Here is a 13105-nt window from a genome sequence, read left to right on the forward strand (position 1 = left end):
TTTCCTGTGCTTCACTTTTCAATTTTGAAGAACATTAATAATATTAGTATTTATATCGCCTAGAGTAATATTAATATATATATATATATATATATATATATATATATATATATATATAAACAAATTTGAACGATTTATGTATTTTCAAAATATATTTATATAAACAAAATGTGTTTTAGGCACAAATAAAATTCAAAAGTAGCGTAATCTTTTAGATAAGCATTTATATTTCATTATATAAAAATAACAATTATAGTTGTTTTATGACATCTCACAGCATTTTATCATTTGTTTTCATCAAAACTTGCAATTAAAGAATTAAATAAGAGATTTTAAAAATATATTCATTTTAGATTGTCTTCAAGGTTAATTTTTCGTTGCATTAATAACGGAAGAACTTTGTCTCCATATGTTTTTCCTAAGCGATCCATAAATCCCATTTGACTATGACAACGGTAGTCTTCAAAAATCTTTATAAATTGAAACATTAAATTGTCAAATAGTAAGAAATTTTTTTAACAACTTTATAATACATTGCTTACCATATCTTCTGGACACATTTTTCCTTTTACAATGTTATTTCTTATATTACTTTCGCAATAATTTAATAAGGATGCACAATAATATATTACATAATCTGGTGGATGCAATATACAAATAGCAAAATAATGTATAATTTCATTCCACGGAAGAATTCCCCAAAAACATTGTGTCATTAGTCTATCGCAAAGCATCCACCAATCAAGTCCACATTCATTCTAAAATTAAATTCACGAATGATTAATTTTTTTCATAACAAATATAGATGAATATTTACGATATTTAAAATTTAAATGAAAAAAGTTGTTGAAAAAACACAGGCTTTGTTATTAGAATCATCAATATTTCTCTTTCATAAATTATTATTTTAATTAACAATTTTAATTCCATGAATCAGCTAATCGATATTAATTTTTTTTTTCTCTTAAATTGCGACAAGTTATAATAAATTTATATATTCAAATTTATAATGAAAAATATAAGAGTGAATAACAAAAAGATAAAGATATATTGAAATTAATTATAATTCTATTAAATTATATTTCTAACCAACGTTTTTCCTTTTCTTTAAAACTATTTTTAATTTAAAATGATTAATTAATTTTGAAATTAAATTCGAACGAAAATTTTTCACGACCTTATTTATTATATCAGGATATGTCGGAATAGTATATTTAATTTGTATGAAAATGATGAAACCATTTTATAAGAGAAAAAAATTTCCTCAAATTTAAAAAAGCGAAATATCTATGGAAAAGGTTTATAAACAATTATGCTTTTATATTTTAATAATTTGTATGTGAATTTTTTTTTTTAAAAACGTACTTTCAACGCAAATTTTGTCATTGGAAATTCATGACTAATGATATTATCAAGAAGATGAGCAAACAAAAGCTTTGTAGAAGCTTCTTGATGATTATTCTCATCGATAACTTGTGCTAAATTAAACCAGATGAATGTCGTCGTTGGAAAGCGTAGCATTTGGGATACAAATATCTTTGATCTAAATTAATGAAAAGATGTGATTAGTCGTATGCACGAACATTTTAAAATTTGTATATTTTTAATTGTCTGTGATGATAATAAACTTCCGAGTTAAATGTAACATTGTTGCTACTATGACTAACAAGTTTTCAATCTGAGACTGCCAATGATGATGTTTAGTTAGCTCGAGTCCTTTAAAATGTAATTCTAAAGTTAATTTAATTAGCATATTGTCCTTACATACAAAATAATATTTATAGTTTTATTATTTAATAAAAATATATATTAAATGTATGTACTTGATGATTCGTTAATTAAATTATCATTTACATTACGTAAAAGTGGATTCGCAACTAACTGAGGTAACGTCATTTATGAAAATTCATGTTAAAAGTAATGAATGTTTGCAAATATTCTAATTAACTGGACGCATATTAGTATTTAAGCAGAAGAGAATACTAACTTCTCAATATTGCCACCGCATATGAGAAAAACAGTGGCTAAAAACCAATCGAACCCATTAAAATATGTTGATTTTTTATAATTTATAAACTCATGCGTTGCATAAATAAATATTTTTAAATTTTGTTCGATTTGTTCATTATTTTGTAATAAGCCATTAATTAGACCGTAATGTAGTACTAAATTGATTCCGCATTCTTCTTCTGGAAACCAATAACTGTCGTTGTATTGCAAATTTAAATTCCATTTGAATTGATCTAATCCCTCTACTATTGACATAGTTTGTTCCATTTGATCTAGTAAATCTAGAAATACCAAGTTCTGTAAAAGAGAAAAATACGTATACCTTTACCGCGAAGCAGAAGTACGGTTGTATATAATTTAATACTAAATTAAAATTATGCAAAGTAAAAACTAATCTAATCTGAAAAATATTTAAAATGCTTAATATGATTATTTTAATTTTAATTTTAAAAAACTTGTAAGAATTAAATATAAATCAACCTTCTTATATTAAAAAAAAAAAAAAAATAATTAAAAAAATGTCAAATTATATTTATCACTAAATTAATAATATTTATAAATAATTTTTATTTTAAGTTATTAAACGTAAATATTTTTGTCGTGATATTAAAAATATGTTAAGTTTATTTAAAGTAAAAAAAAAAAAAAAAAAAAAATTAAACAATAAATTTGCTTGAAATGTTAATTTTTTACATCCCAAGCTTATATTTTTCACAATATAATGTAATTATAAGTATTTTTTTTCAAATTACAGACTTAATAAATTCAAAAGTTATAAGAATTTTATACCCTAAAATTCATTCATATCATTTTAAAAGATTAATTTGTTTAAAAAACTTGTGACGTATGTTATTATAATTTATGAAAAATGAAATGGGACTTGATGTTATCGTAGTTGCTGAATCAATAGCTAACGAAGTTTATAATTTTATATTTATGTGTCAATATAGACTGCACATGCACATAGTTTTATCTCACCTACATTGTCTATAATTAATTTTTTTTTATTTTTTATTTTTTATTTTTTATAAATTTGAATGTAATATAATGTCTGCATCAATTAATTATTTTGTTTTATATTTATGTTAATTTAAAATACTTTTAATACCATTAGTCGATCAAATTAATATTTATTATAGTAAAATGTTGATTGGTTGCCATCTATTATAAATATTCTTTTATACTAAATTATTTATGATTGAACTAAGCAGATTTATATTTATTAATATATATATATTTCTAGAGATATAAACATTTATTTAATAAAGTATTATAATTTCGAATATCTTTCCGCAGATTATTTAATTGTTGTCGATACCCATTGACATATTTAAATAGTAAGTATATTATATTATCTGTGAAAATTGTCATGTTTTTTACATATTACACAAGATCTGTATAAATAAGTTTGTTTATAAATCGAATTAAAACGTTTTTTTATGTGCACTTTATACTTTCATTGTTGGAGTAATGATTTTATAAAAAAATTCTTTTCATAGTAAATTTAATATTATGTTTTATTTAGATTTATCACCACTGTGGTTCATTTCATTAAATGTATTATTCGGATCAAATAAGTTGTATAAGGTATACAGCACTCAAATATATGCTGTTTTTGCAAAAGAGTAATATATTTTATGTTTCACATATGTTTTGTATAAATATAATTTATGTTCTTATATTATACATAATATAGGGCACAATCTTCCTACGTTAAAACAGATTTAAAATTAATTATTGTTAAATAAGTAGCTATAAGCTATCAGTATACAGTATAAAGTTTATTGTTAAATCGTAAAATAACTCATAATAATATTTTATTATGCCCAAATATACGTTTAGTCATTAATTGTATAAAGCGATTGATAAATGCCATAAATTGATTTAAAGGATTTTCATAAATAAGAGGAACAATAATCTTTGTATTGTAAATTATTACATCGATCAATTGACTCTATTTTTAGGTGACCATGTGAGTAATTTATTTCTAATTACACGATATATACCATTAATTGAAATAAGTATTATTGGTTAGTTGAAGAATACATAGTTTTTAGTGCGATAAGTGATTTTTTATTTATTTTAGTTGAAATGGTGTAAAGAATGTATGCGATTCAGTCTAAATATACTTTCCAAAGTTTAAATAATCATTTATTTCCTCTCATAGTATTCATAAAGAGATATTTGATCTTTCTACTTAAATATAAACTCTTAAATTGTTTAAATTTTTCTTATCATATAACTTACGTGTTCTATATAATTTTTACGATTGTTAGTTTAGATAGACGACTTACTATTAAGTATTAAATTTTTTATATTTTGAATCTATCTTTCTACCGAGCTTTATAGAAATAAGTAGAAATATATTTATAAGTAAAAGATAGTTTGTACTATTTAAATCATTATGCATTAATAATATTTACTATGTAAGGAAAGAAAAAATTGACATATAATTTCTTTAATTTCTATAAATATATGTATAATTTGGATTAAATTAGTTTAGTGATAATAACAATACCTCTATAGGATTTGCAGAAGCTTTATGAGCTTTCTGAGTTTGTAATATCCAATTATTATCTTTCAAGGCGGATTTACTTTCTTGTAACCAGTTCATTAATTCCGACTGCGAGTATTTTTGTGAAACAAGTTCATCAATTCCTTCTGGAGGGGGTAACTTTGAAAATAAACAAAATTTTTCGGGACTTGATTGATATGTCTTTAGTTTATGATCTATAAAATAACAATTTAATAAAATCGTATGTCGAAGCGAACTATTTTCATCAATAATATATGCACTATTTTGTTCTTGATTATCTTCGTTTGTACAAATTTCATAATCTTGAAATTCTAAAAATTTATTCTGAAAAAAATTATTATCAGTAACAGTATTATAGGTAATTGATATGTAATATCGAATGGTAAATTAAAATTTTGCAATAGCCGTATTCAACGGCCATATATATATATATATATTTTAAATATTAAACTTACAATTGAAAAATTATAAAAAGATGTCTTGGAATATTTATATTAAAATTTAATTTAATATAATTTATTAAGATATAACGTAAATATTTATTTATATTGAATAATAAAATTACACTTTTTTGAACAGCAATACAGCACTCCAGGTTTTATAAACATTTAAGAGCTTTAAATATTGAATGATTACAAAGTAAATATTCTTAAATGTAAAATTAAAGTTAAATTCATACAATAAGTTATAAAATATTTTACCTGAAAATCTAGTAAACTTAGTAAATAAATATAAATATCTAAATTCCAAAGTATATTTTTGAGCGTTAGCAGTCCAAGGTGATGATACGACGAATCAACATTTATAATATTTTGAAAGAATTCATAAAGATTCGATGGATGTTTATTTTCCTTTTCTTCTTTATTTCCATTATCACTTCTCATAAAAACCATAAAACCTAAATATATAATACATGATAATGAGATATGTTCAATAATACAGATTTGGCATGTTGTTTATGGGATTAAATAGCAGTGAATCAATCGCATGATGTATCCTACTGTATTAACTGAACTTTAATAATTAAAAATTAACGATTAAAAAAAAGCTTAATTTATTGTGAATTTATAGGATTTCGACGTTAAAGTAATATCATAGTATCATATATATATTTTCTATGTGAATAAAATCAACATTTCGTTATGAAATTGTTAATAATTAAAAAAAAAAAATTATTAATCATTATTTTATATGCAATTTATATCACTAGATATTTACAAATGATAAATGTTTATGTTTGTTCATAAATACTAGCTAGATTAATTGCCTTTTGTTAGTAGTGTACATTTCATTATTTAGAGTAAAAAGCTAACTAAGAAGACAATTTGTAAACAATTGAAAGAAAGAGAGAAAAAAAATATATATATATATATACTATTTGAGGATATTGGAATATTGCTTCTGACGTTGTAGTATAGATAATCAATTAATTACAATTCGTGTTTAAAGAAAATAAAGCAAGCACATGAAGAAAGACTTTGATGTTGGCGTTTTCCCATGGATCATAGAATAAATGTGGATCTTCCAAAATGCTCGTAAGGTCGATGAATAATGTTGTCAAAACGTGCGATGAAAGATCGAATAATGTCTCTATACCGCAAGTCAAGAAACCAGAATTTGATATGAATCCGATTACATTAAAGTCACTCCATAATGTTCGAACTGAAGATATTGATCCTCGAATTAATTCTTTGATTATTAATGGTTCATTAGACAGCATCTGAAGGCCCAAGGGCAAGGACAATAAGTTTAGTAACATTTCCTTAATAGATCTATAAGAAATATATAAATAAATAAAGATTCTTATTTTATAAATTACCAGATAAATGTTATAAATTGCGATGATTAAGAAATTTATCAACATAGAAAATAAAATAACTATCGATAGCTCCAAAATTATTATCATGTTATTAATGTTATTAAATGCAAAAATAATTTGAGAATTACAGTCTCACCTATCGAGATGTTGTGTTTTTCTTTCATTTTCTATGTAATATCTGTCCAATTTACTGTACATATACGAAACACTCGGATAAAAATGTTCTTTAACAATTCCCCTAATGATGCTAAAAACATCTGAGATATTAAACAGTTTGCCAACAAATTTGAGCAAGTCAGTAATATGTTCAACATTTATCACAGAAATAGGTTGCCTCAACAGACTGGAAGCATATGTGAGAATAATTGTAATCGGATAATTTGCTGAATTTTTCTTCTTTAAAGGCGACGAACAAGCTCTATACTCGGTTGTTAAAAATGTCGGACCATCCGATGTATCCAACATGTGATTTAAGATATCCAGGGTGTGTGGCCACATTTTCACTTCCGTCTGTACAAGTGGGCTTAGAGCTACTTGATAAAATCTAGCATCATAAAGTACAACTGGCTTTCTCAATAATTCACACAGTGCAGTGCGCACTGTCTCGTAAATACTATTTGATGCTTCTGAAGAAGCTAGAATATTTAAAAAATCTAGCAAAGCTTTTAAAAAATCTGGTATGCAGAATGAATCATCTGTTTGTACATCTAAAAGTAAATCTCGTCCTGTGGAATAGCTACACAGGTGAGCTAGTAAATTTAAGCAATGCAAGAAGGTGAGTGTTTCCACCGAATCACCCGATATAAAAACGTCTGATTGTTCATCGGAAATAGTCACTGAAATTCCAGTTGGCGGATTGTCGAAGCCCCTTTTAACGTGTTCTATTGCGCTCTTAATTAAATCAGGTGATTTAGAAATGGCGGTGCACAATATTTTTCTGGTTATTAAGCTATACATCCATTTCTTGCTCCAACTAGCTTGAGGTTCAATAACCGATACTATTTGTAATGTGTTTAAAGGCTTTAGCTGAGTTGCATTTGTGGCTGAGCGTGAGCATAAAAATGATACAAAATGATCTATCATATCGTCGATAGCTTTATCATTTATTCTCATCCCCTTCAAGAATTCTTCTTGTTGATCCAAAATTAATTTCATAAGTCTGAAAAGCTTTTCATGTAAAAATATTTTAAAGTTCACTCCACTTAGTATAGTGGGTAGGGTATCGAACATTTTTTTTGAGTAATACTGTTCTGTAAAAGCATTAAGTAAATTCATAAAGACACAGTGAAAATTTGGACAATTTAAAAGCTTTGAATGTAGTAATAAACTGGCTTCAAAGATAGATCTGCTATCATCGATGAGGCCATCTTTTAAAGTTTGTAGGAGAGCTTCCCACGAATTACTTACTGTGATATTAGCTAATTCATTTTCAAGTAAAACTTCATAACCAGCGAGCCTAACATGATCCGGCTTATTGCAACACATTTGATTGATAATTTGTTCAATTTCATCTGTGTTTTCTTTAAGTGACCAGTCATCGCCAGACAAGTCACTAATATAAGAAAGTGATGTTTGAGGAGGAGAATTTGAAATGGAATTTAAAGTTGAATTCAAGGGAGAATTTCGTCTCGTAGTTTCTCTTGAAGCCTCAATTTGCTCAATAAATGAACTTTTAATAGAATTTCTCAACAATGTTATTTCATTAGAATTTATAATTTTTTGAGCTACGTCAATTGGACTTGTTTCTGAATCTAAGCTATCATCGATGATATTTGAAAATTTATCATTCAAATACTTTTTCATCCACTTTTTAAATTGAGGAGAAATATTACCGCTGTTCATTATAAAAATATGTAATTTTTTTCTTACACTCAACAAGTTATTATTTAATTAACACATTATAAACTTTATTATTATTTACTTTTACCTACTGATGTAATATATTACTGTTTTGATTTTGTAACTATGGTAACTAAAATACTTTAAATGTGCAATGGACTTCAACAAATAATAACTATCAATTACAGAACAAATTTTTGAATGTATATAAAAAATTTATTTGCACATGATATTTACAATTTAATTAAATGATTGATAAATTAAAATAATTTTTACAATTACCATTCATCACAATATAGCATTACAATATAAGTGTAACCAATAATTCGTAGTATTTTTACCAATATTAGACAATATTATTTTATAAAAGCTTTTCAACCTCGGCACATTCAAACGACACTTTAACGACTGCGATGTAAAATATTGGCGGCTTTTGATCGCAATGCATAAATGCCACCTTGCAATGAACAAATACCAAATACTTGACAGCTGGTAAGAAACTCTGCAAACTATATAGAAAACTGAAGTATAAAATAATACGCGCTCGTCTAATTAAATAAAACATATTTACAAACCAGAGCGTTATTTTGATCATTGAGTCCAATTATGACAACGATACTATCTTTATTATCTGTGAGCGGCTTCGCTTGTGGCCCAAGTGTATCAATTTGAACATGAGCAAGTTGTACGCTTGTAAAAGGAATATTAATGCTATTTGGAATAGCGCCTCTTTCAAATCTATAGTAAGGGCAAAAATTAATATAGTTTCTATAACGTTTCTAAAAATTTTTGTCATTACAATAAAATATAATTTAATATGAATTCATTAAAAACTCTAATAATATTAGTTAATATTTCTAGAATTTATTCATTATTTTGCATTTTACGTTTACTATCTACGTATTATTATAATACTATGTTGGGCAATATTCATTGAAAGGTTAAATTGATTTTATTCAATTGTTATTTTAATAGAAAGTCTTACTGTATGTTATTACGAATATCAACAATAATAACTCTTTCAGGTGTATTATTAAGTAAATCCAGGAAATCATCCACACTAATTCTTGGCATTCGCTCAGTTCCAGGCTCTGGTTCTGACCAACTAGTAGCCTAGTTTAATTAACTTTTGTTATCGATCTGCTTGTACAAAAATTTTCGACAAACGCAAACATTATTATATACAAACTTTTGATTGATTAAATTGATGTCTTCGGTATGTAATACTTGCTGGAGTTCTCTGATACATTGACATCGAGTCTTTAACACAGAGTTCTATGTCGATTTCGGGTAGATCAGAAAATAGGAGAATACATTCATTAAAACCAGATGTAAGTAAAGAGTCTCTTAATTGCTTTAAAATTGCTAGACCGACAAACAGTGGAAAAGACGAATCACCTAACAAAAGTTTGTCCCATAAATGTAAAATCTTATGAATAGGGAATACATCTGGAAATGCAAGTATTATATTCGTTGTATTATTTATGTGCAATTAAGGAAAAATTAAATATACATATTACAATATGAAAAATACTTTACGCGAAAACATTGTTAAGAACCAAGGAATAGCAAATAATTCTGGAACAAAATTAATGGATTTAAGATGGTTTGCTAATTGTGGATCATAAAATGCAATAATTTGTGAAAATTTTCCCAAATATTCTTGTATAACAGCTGAGTTATCTTTCAAAAAAAACTTATGAAGATATTTAGGTATAAAAGCAGACAGGCAAGCAAATGCTCGAGCTATAAAACAAAAAGTATTTTATTATGTGTTAAAAAAATAAGTTGATTTATTAAACAAAAATTTACCTTCATTATTAAAATTTAAGTATAAAAATGGCGCAGTAAGCGAATCTAGTCCTTGCCAGTACACATAATGTGGATTATCTCTAACCCATGCTTTTAATAATCTTTGAAGTCTTTCGTGCCCAGCTCCGGATGATAAAAGCTCACTATACTGATGACATCTTGGAATATCAACTTCAATTTGCCTATCCGTATGAGTAGGCGTTTCTTTATCAATCATGTCATAACGCTTTTGAATGTCTCCAGTAACATTCAGCAATGCCGCCCAAACTGCACCTCGTACTGGAGGTGGAATATCTTTATGTGCTTCTCGAATTATGGTATCTTTTGTAATTGGATAAATCTATAAATTTGTTTTGATTAAAATAAAATAGAAATACGGTATTAAAATGTTAAAAATACGGATTTTATACATACTTGAAGTAATCTGTCATATAAAACAATTCTATGAAATTGATATTCTGTATCTCTTTCTCGTATGATTAATGGCAATTGTGATGCAGCTTCGGTTAAATCATCTTGCGCTTGCACATGCATACTGAAAATTTTCAGTAACTTCTGTTTTGATTCTAAATCTTATTCTCCTTTTTCATGTTGATATATCAAAGAAATAATTTTACTTACTCACTTGTGAGTCGAGGGTAATTAGCGACATAAAGTATATGAGACAATCTTTGATTCAATGTATTAAGAGGTACTTTTATAACGCGAAGATCTAGCAACCCTGCTATATCACGGCGCCCAAACATTTGGCCCAATAAGATAATTAAACTGTCATAATAAATAACATTTTATGGTTCATTGTCAAATAATTATGAATATATATATTATTATTATAATTAGTTACTTTGGTATTGATAGAATAGGAGGTCTTGAACGTATTAAACCTTGTTTTTTTAATTCCATTAACATGTCTCCACCTGCTAATTGCCATAAATAATACAGCTCATCCATTTTTCGACTTATTACGTTTTTATACAATTTATCTTCCATTTCTTCTGCATCTTTTTTTAAAAAATTCTCAAAGATTGGTAAACTTAACAAATCTTCGGGCACTTTTCGTAATGAAGTGTGAATTTGAAGGCAAGAATTAACAAAGTCTTTGATGTCTTCTGGAAGATTCTGTTTACTCAAAATACATATATTTTAAAGAAATTATATACGAATATTGCAATTTTCATTAAAGTCATATAAAAACCTCATAAATTCTATAACAATTATTTTCTCGTGACAATCGTTCGAATACACTATTTTCAGTATGAATTAAACTAAGAACTTTTCGTAAACATTGTGATAATTTAACACCAGGCCATAGTGTGCATTTCAACAAACGTTCTGCAATAATCATTCCCAATGACCATGAATCTACTTTGAAACTTCTTACTCCATTATTAAGAAAAATTTCTGGTGCAGTATATTTTGGATATCTAAAATTAAATATAGTGGAATTGTATAATAAAAAAGAAATTTTCTTTAACAATTTCTCTATAATTCTGTGAGAGAAAGAAATTTTGTTCATTAATAATTTAATACCCAATTGGAAATGAAACATTTTTTCCATGATCAGTCATATAATATAATCCAAAATTATAAAGCTGAACATCACCATTTTTATTAATAAGAATATTTTCAGGACTAAGGTGACTATGTACTAAACCTAATTCATTCATATATTTCAATCCAATTAAACATTGATAGGCAATTTTAATAATATCATCGTTGGATAAATTTTCTTTTGTCGCAAGAGCTTCACCTCTATATTCGGCAACAACGATAGTTCGTTCTGTAAATAGTAAATTTATGGTGTCACTAAATACAAAACTGTTATACATACAAGTAAAATGATTATTATAATCTACCATGCTTGCTACGAATAATATCTAAATATGTTGATAAATTTGGATGTTGAATTGTTTTCATAAATTGAGATTTTCCTAATATTGTTATTGAATTTGGAGTTAATGGAAGTCCATTACTGCCGCAAAGCTCAGCAGGATGACTGCGGGCAAAAAATGTCATACCTCCGAAACATCTTTCTTCATTTTCCAATAAAGCAGGACACATCTTCAAATTTATATTTATATTTTTAAATCGATTCAATATAACCTAGAATCTTACTACGTTTACCGCTTGCATTTTTATTACGATAAAATAATAATTTAATTATCCAATAACTTAAGTATTTGATAACAAATAGTTATAAGAATTAACTTTCTTAATTTATAATTAACAAAACCATTATTTTATAACAAAAAATAATAATAATAATACTCTACTTTATGCAATAAGTTACATATATATATATATATATATATATATATATATATATATAATATATTATAATTTTTTGTATAAAAGCACTGTTAACAACTTATTTTCATCGTGGTTTATAAATTTTTTAATTTTATAAAATTATATATTTCAATGCTTTTGTAAATAGCAGTACAAGAAAAAACTTTCTTTGAATGTAGTCTTTGTCGGTTTCGATAATAAAAGGAAATAAATATGCTTAATTATATTTAAAAGCGGCTATCTTTATAAATAAAGCCTTAATAAGATTACTGTTTTAAAAAAATTGCGCCCATTAGTATTCTAATTGCGACTATGTTAAAATATGTTTAAAATTATTATATATTAAAGTAAACCATAAGCATTAAATCTTACATATTACGCATGCGCGAGCTTTCCAATAAAACGTGAAGGATGATAGAGTTTTCACTTTCTCCTTGAAGTTCATTAGAAAAAATTGTACTCGAGTTCTTTTCAATTTTGAATGTATGAGAAATTACTAAAATCCCATTATGCGTATTGGGTTTGTACGAATATATTTGTTGAAAGATATACGAAAGTCAAATTGTCATTTCAATTATAAGAATATAGGAAAAAAAGTTTATAAACCAATCGAAATTTGTATCTCTAAGAAAAGAATTACTATTCTCATAATTTTTAGAATCATGAATAAATGTGTAAATTATTTTACACATTTATATTCTATAATATTTAATTCATAATAGGTATAAATCTATTTATTGAAAATTCCTTCAACAAATATATTTTTTGGATCATACCTTTATGTTTTAGTCATGATTGAG

At 25.7% G+C, this 13105-nt stretch overlaps 2 protein-coding genes across 2 annotated transcripts; both read right to left on the minus strand.

Moving 5' to 3' along the window:
* Window positions 1-261: 261 nt before the first annotated feature.
* On the minus strand, window positions 262-8168 carry LOC105362678 (protein broad-minded). Its single transcript, XM_011500161.1, has 8 exons — window positions 6502-8168; window positions 5981-6318; window positions 5248-5444; window positions 4529-4870; window positions 1988-2307; window positions 1366-1543; window positions 543-758; window positions 262-470 (listed from the first exon to the last, which is right to left on the minus strand). Exons 1-8 carry the CDS (start codon window positions 8166-8168, stop codon window positions 345-347), a joined length of 3384 nt encoding a protein of 1127 aa, XP_011498463.1. The 3' UTR covers window positions 262-344.
* A 267-nt stretch (window positions 8169-8435) lies between these two features.
* On the minus strand, window positions 8436-12213 carry LOC105362679 (TBC domain-containing protein kinase-like protein). The gene is made up of 12 exons (XM_011500162.1): window positions 11873-12213; window positions 11547-11796; window positions 11212-11440; window positions 10861-11135; window positions 10638-10784; window positions 10431-10551; window positions 10017-10356; window positions 9744-9950; window positions 9394-9653; window positions 9190-9317; window positions 8780-8942; window positions 8436-8713 (listed from the first exon to the last, which is right to left on the minus strand). Exons 1-12 carry the CDS (start codon window positions 12075-12077, stop codon window positions 8606-8608), a joined length of 2433 nt encoding a protein of 810 aa, XP_011498464.1. The 5' UTR covers window positions 12078-12213; the 3' UTR covers window positions 8436-8605.
* Window positions 12214-13105: the final 892 nt, after the last annotated feature.

This window comes from Ceratosolen solmsi, unplaced genomic scaffold, assembly GCF_000503995.2.
Source record: "Ceratosolen solmsi marchali unplaced genomic scaffold, CerSol_1.0 scaffold41, whole genome shotgun sequence".
In the NCBI taxonomy this organism is placed as follows: domain Eukaryota; kingdom Metazoa; phylum Arthropoda; class Insecta; order Hymenoptera; family Agaonidae; genus Ceratosolen; species Ceratosolen solmsi.

What these genes read in the sequence shown, in the direction of transcription:
- LOC105362679 (XM_011500162.1), bottom strand. Translation starts at nt 12,077, where the DNA reads ATGTGTCCTGCTTTATTGGAAAATGAAGAAAGATGTTTCGGAGGTATG. An exon ending in TACCCTCGACTCACAAGTGA is followed by an intron (nt 10,552 to 10,637) that starts GTAAGTAAAATT and finishes GAAAATTTTCAG; the next exon opens with TATGCATGTGCAAGCGCAAG. An exon ending in GATATTCGTAATAACATACA is followed by an intron (nt 8,943 to 9,189) that starts GTAAGACTTTCT and finishes CCCTTACTATAG; the next exon opens with ATTTGAAAGAGGCGCTATTC.
- LOC105362678 (XM_011500161.1), bottom strand. Translation starts at nt 8,168, where the DNA reads ATGAAAAAGTATTTGAATGATAAATTTTCAAATATCATCGATGATAGC. An exon ending in CTTCTGCAAATCCTATAGAG is followed by an intron (nt 2,308 to 4,528) that starts GTATTGTTATTA and finishes TCTCTTTTACAG; the next exon opens with AACTTGGTATTTCTAGATTT. An exon ending in TGACAAAATTTGCGTTGAAA is followed by an intron (nt 759 to 1,365) that starts GTACGTTTTTAA and finishes ATTTAATTTTAG; the next exon opens with AATGAATGTGGACTTGATTG.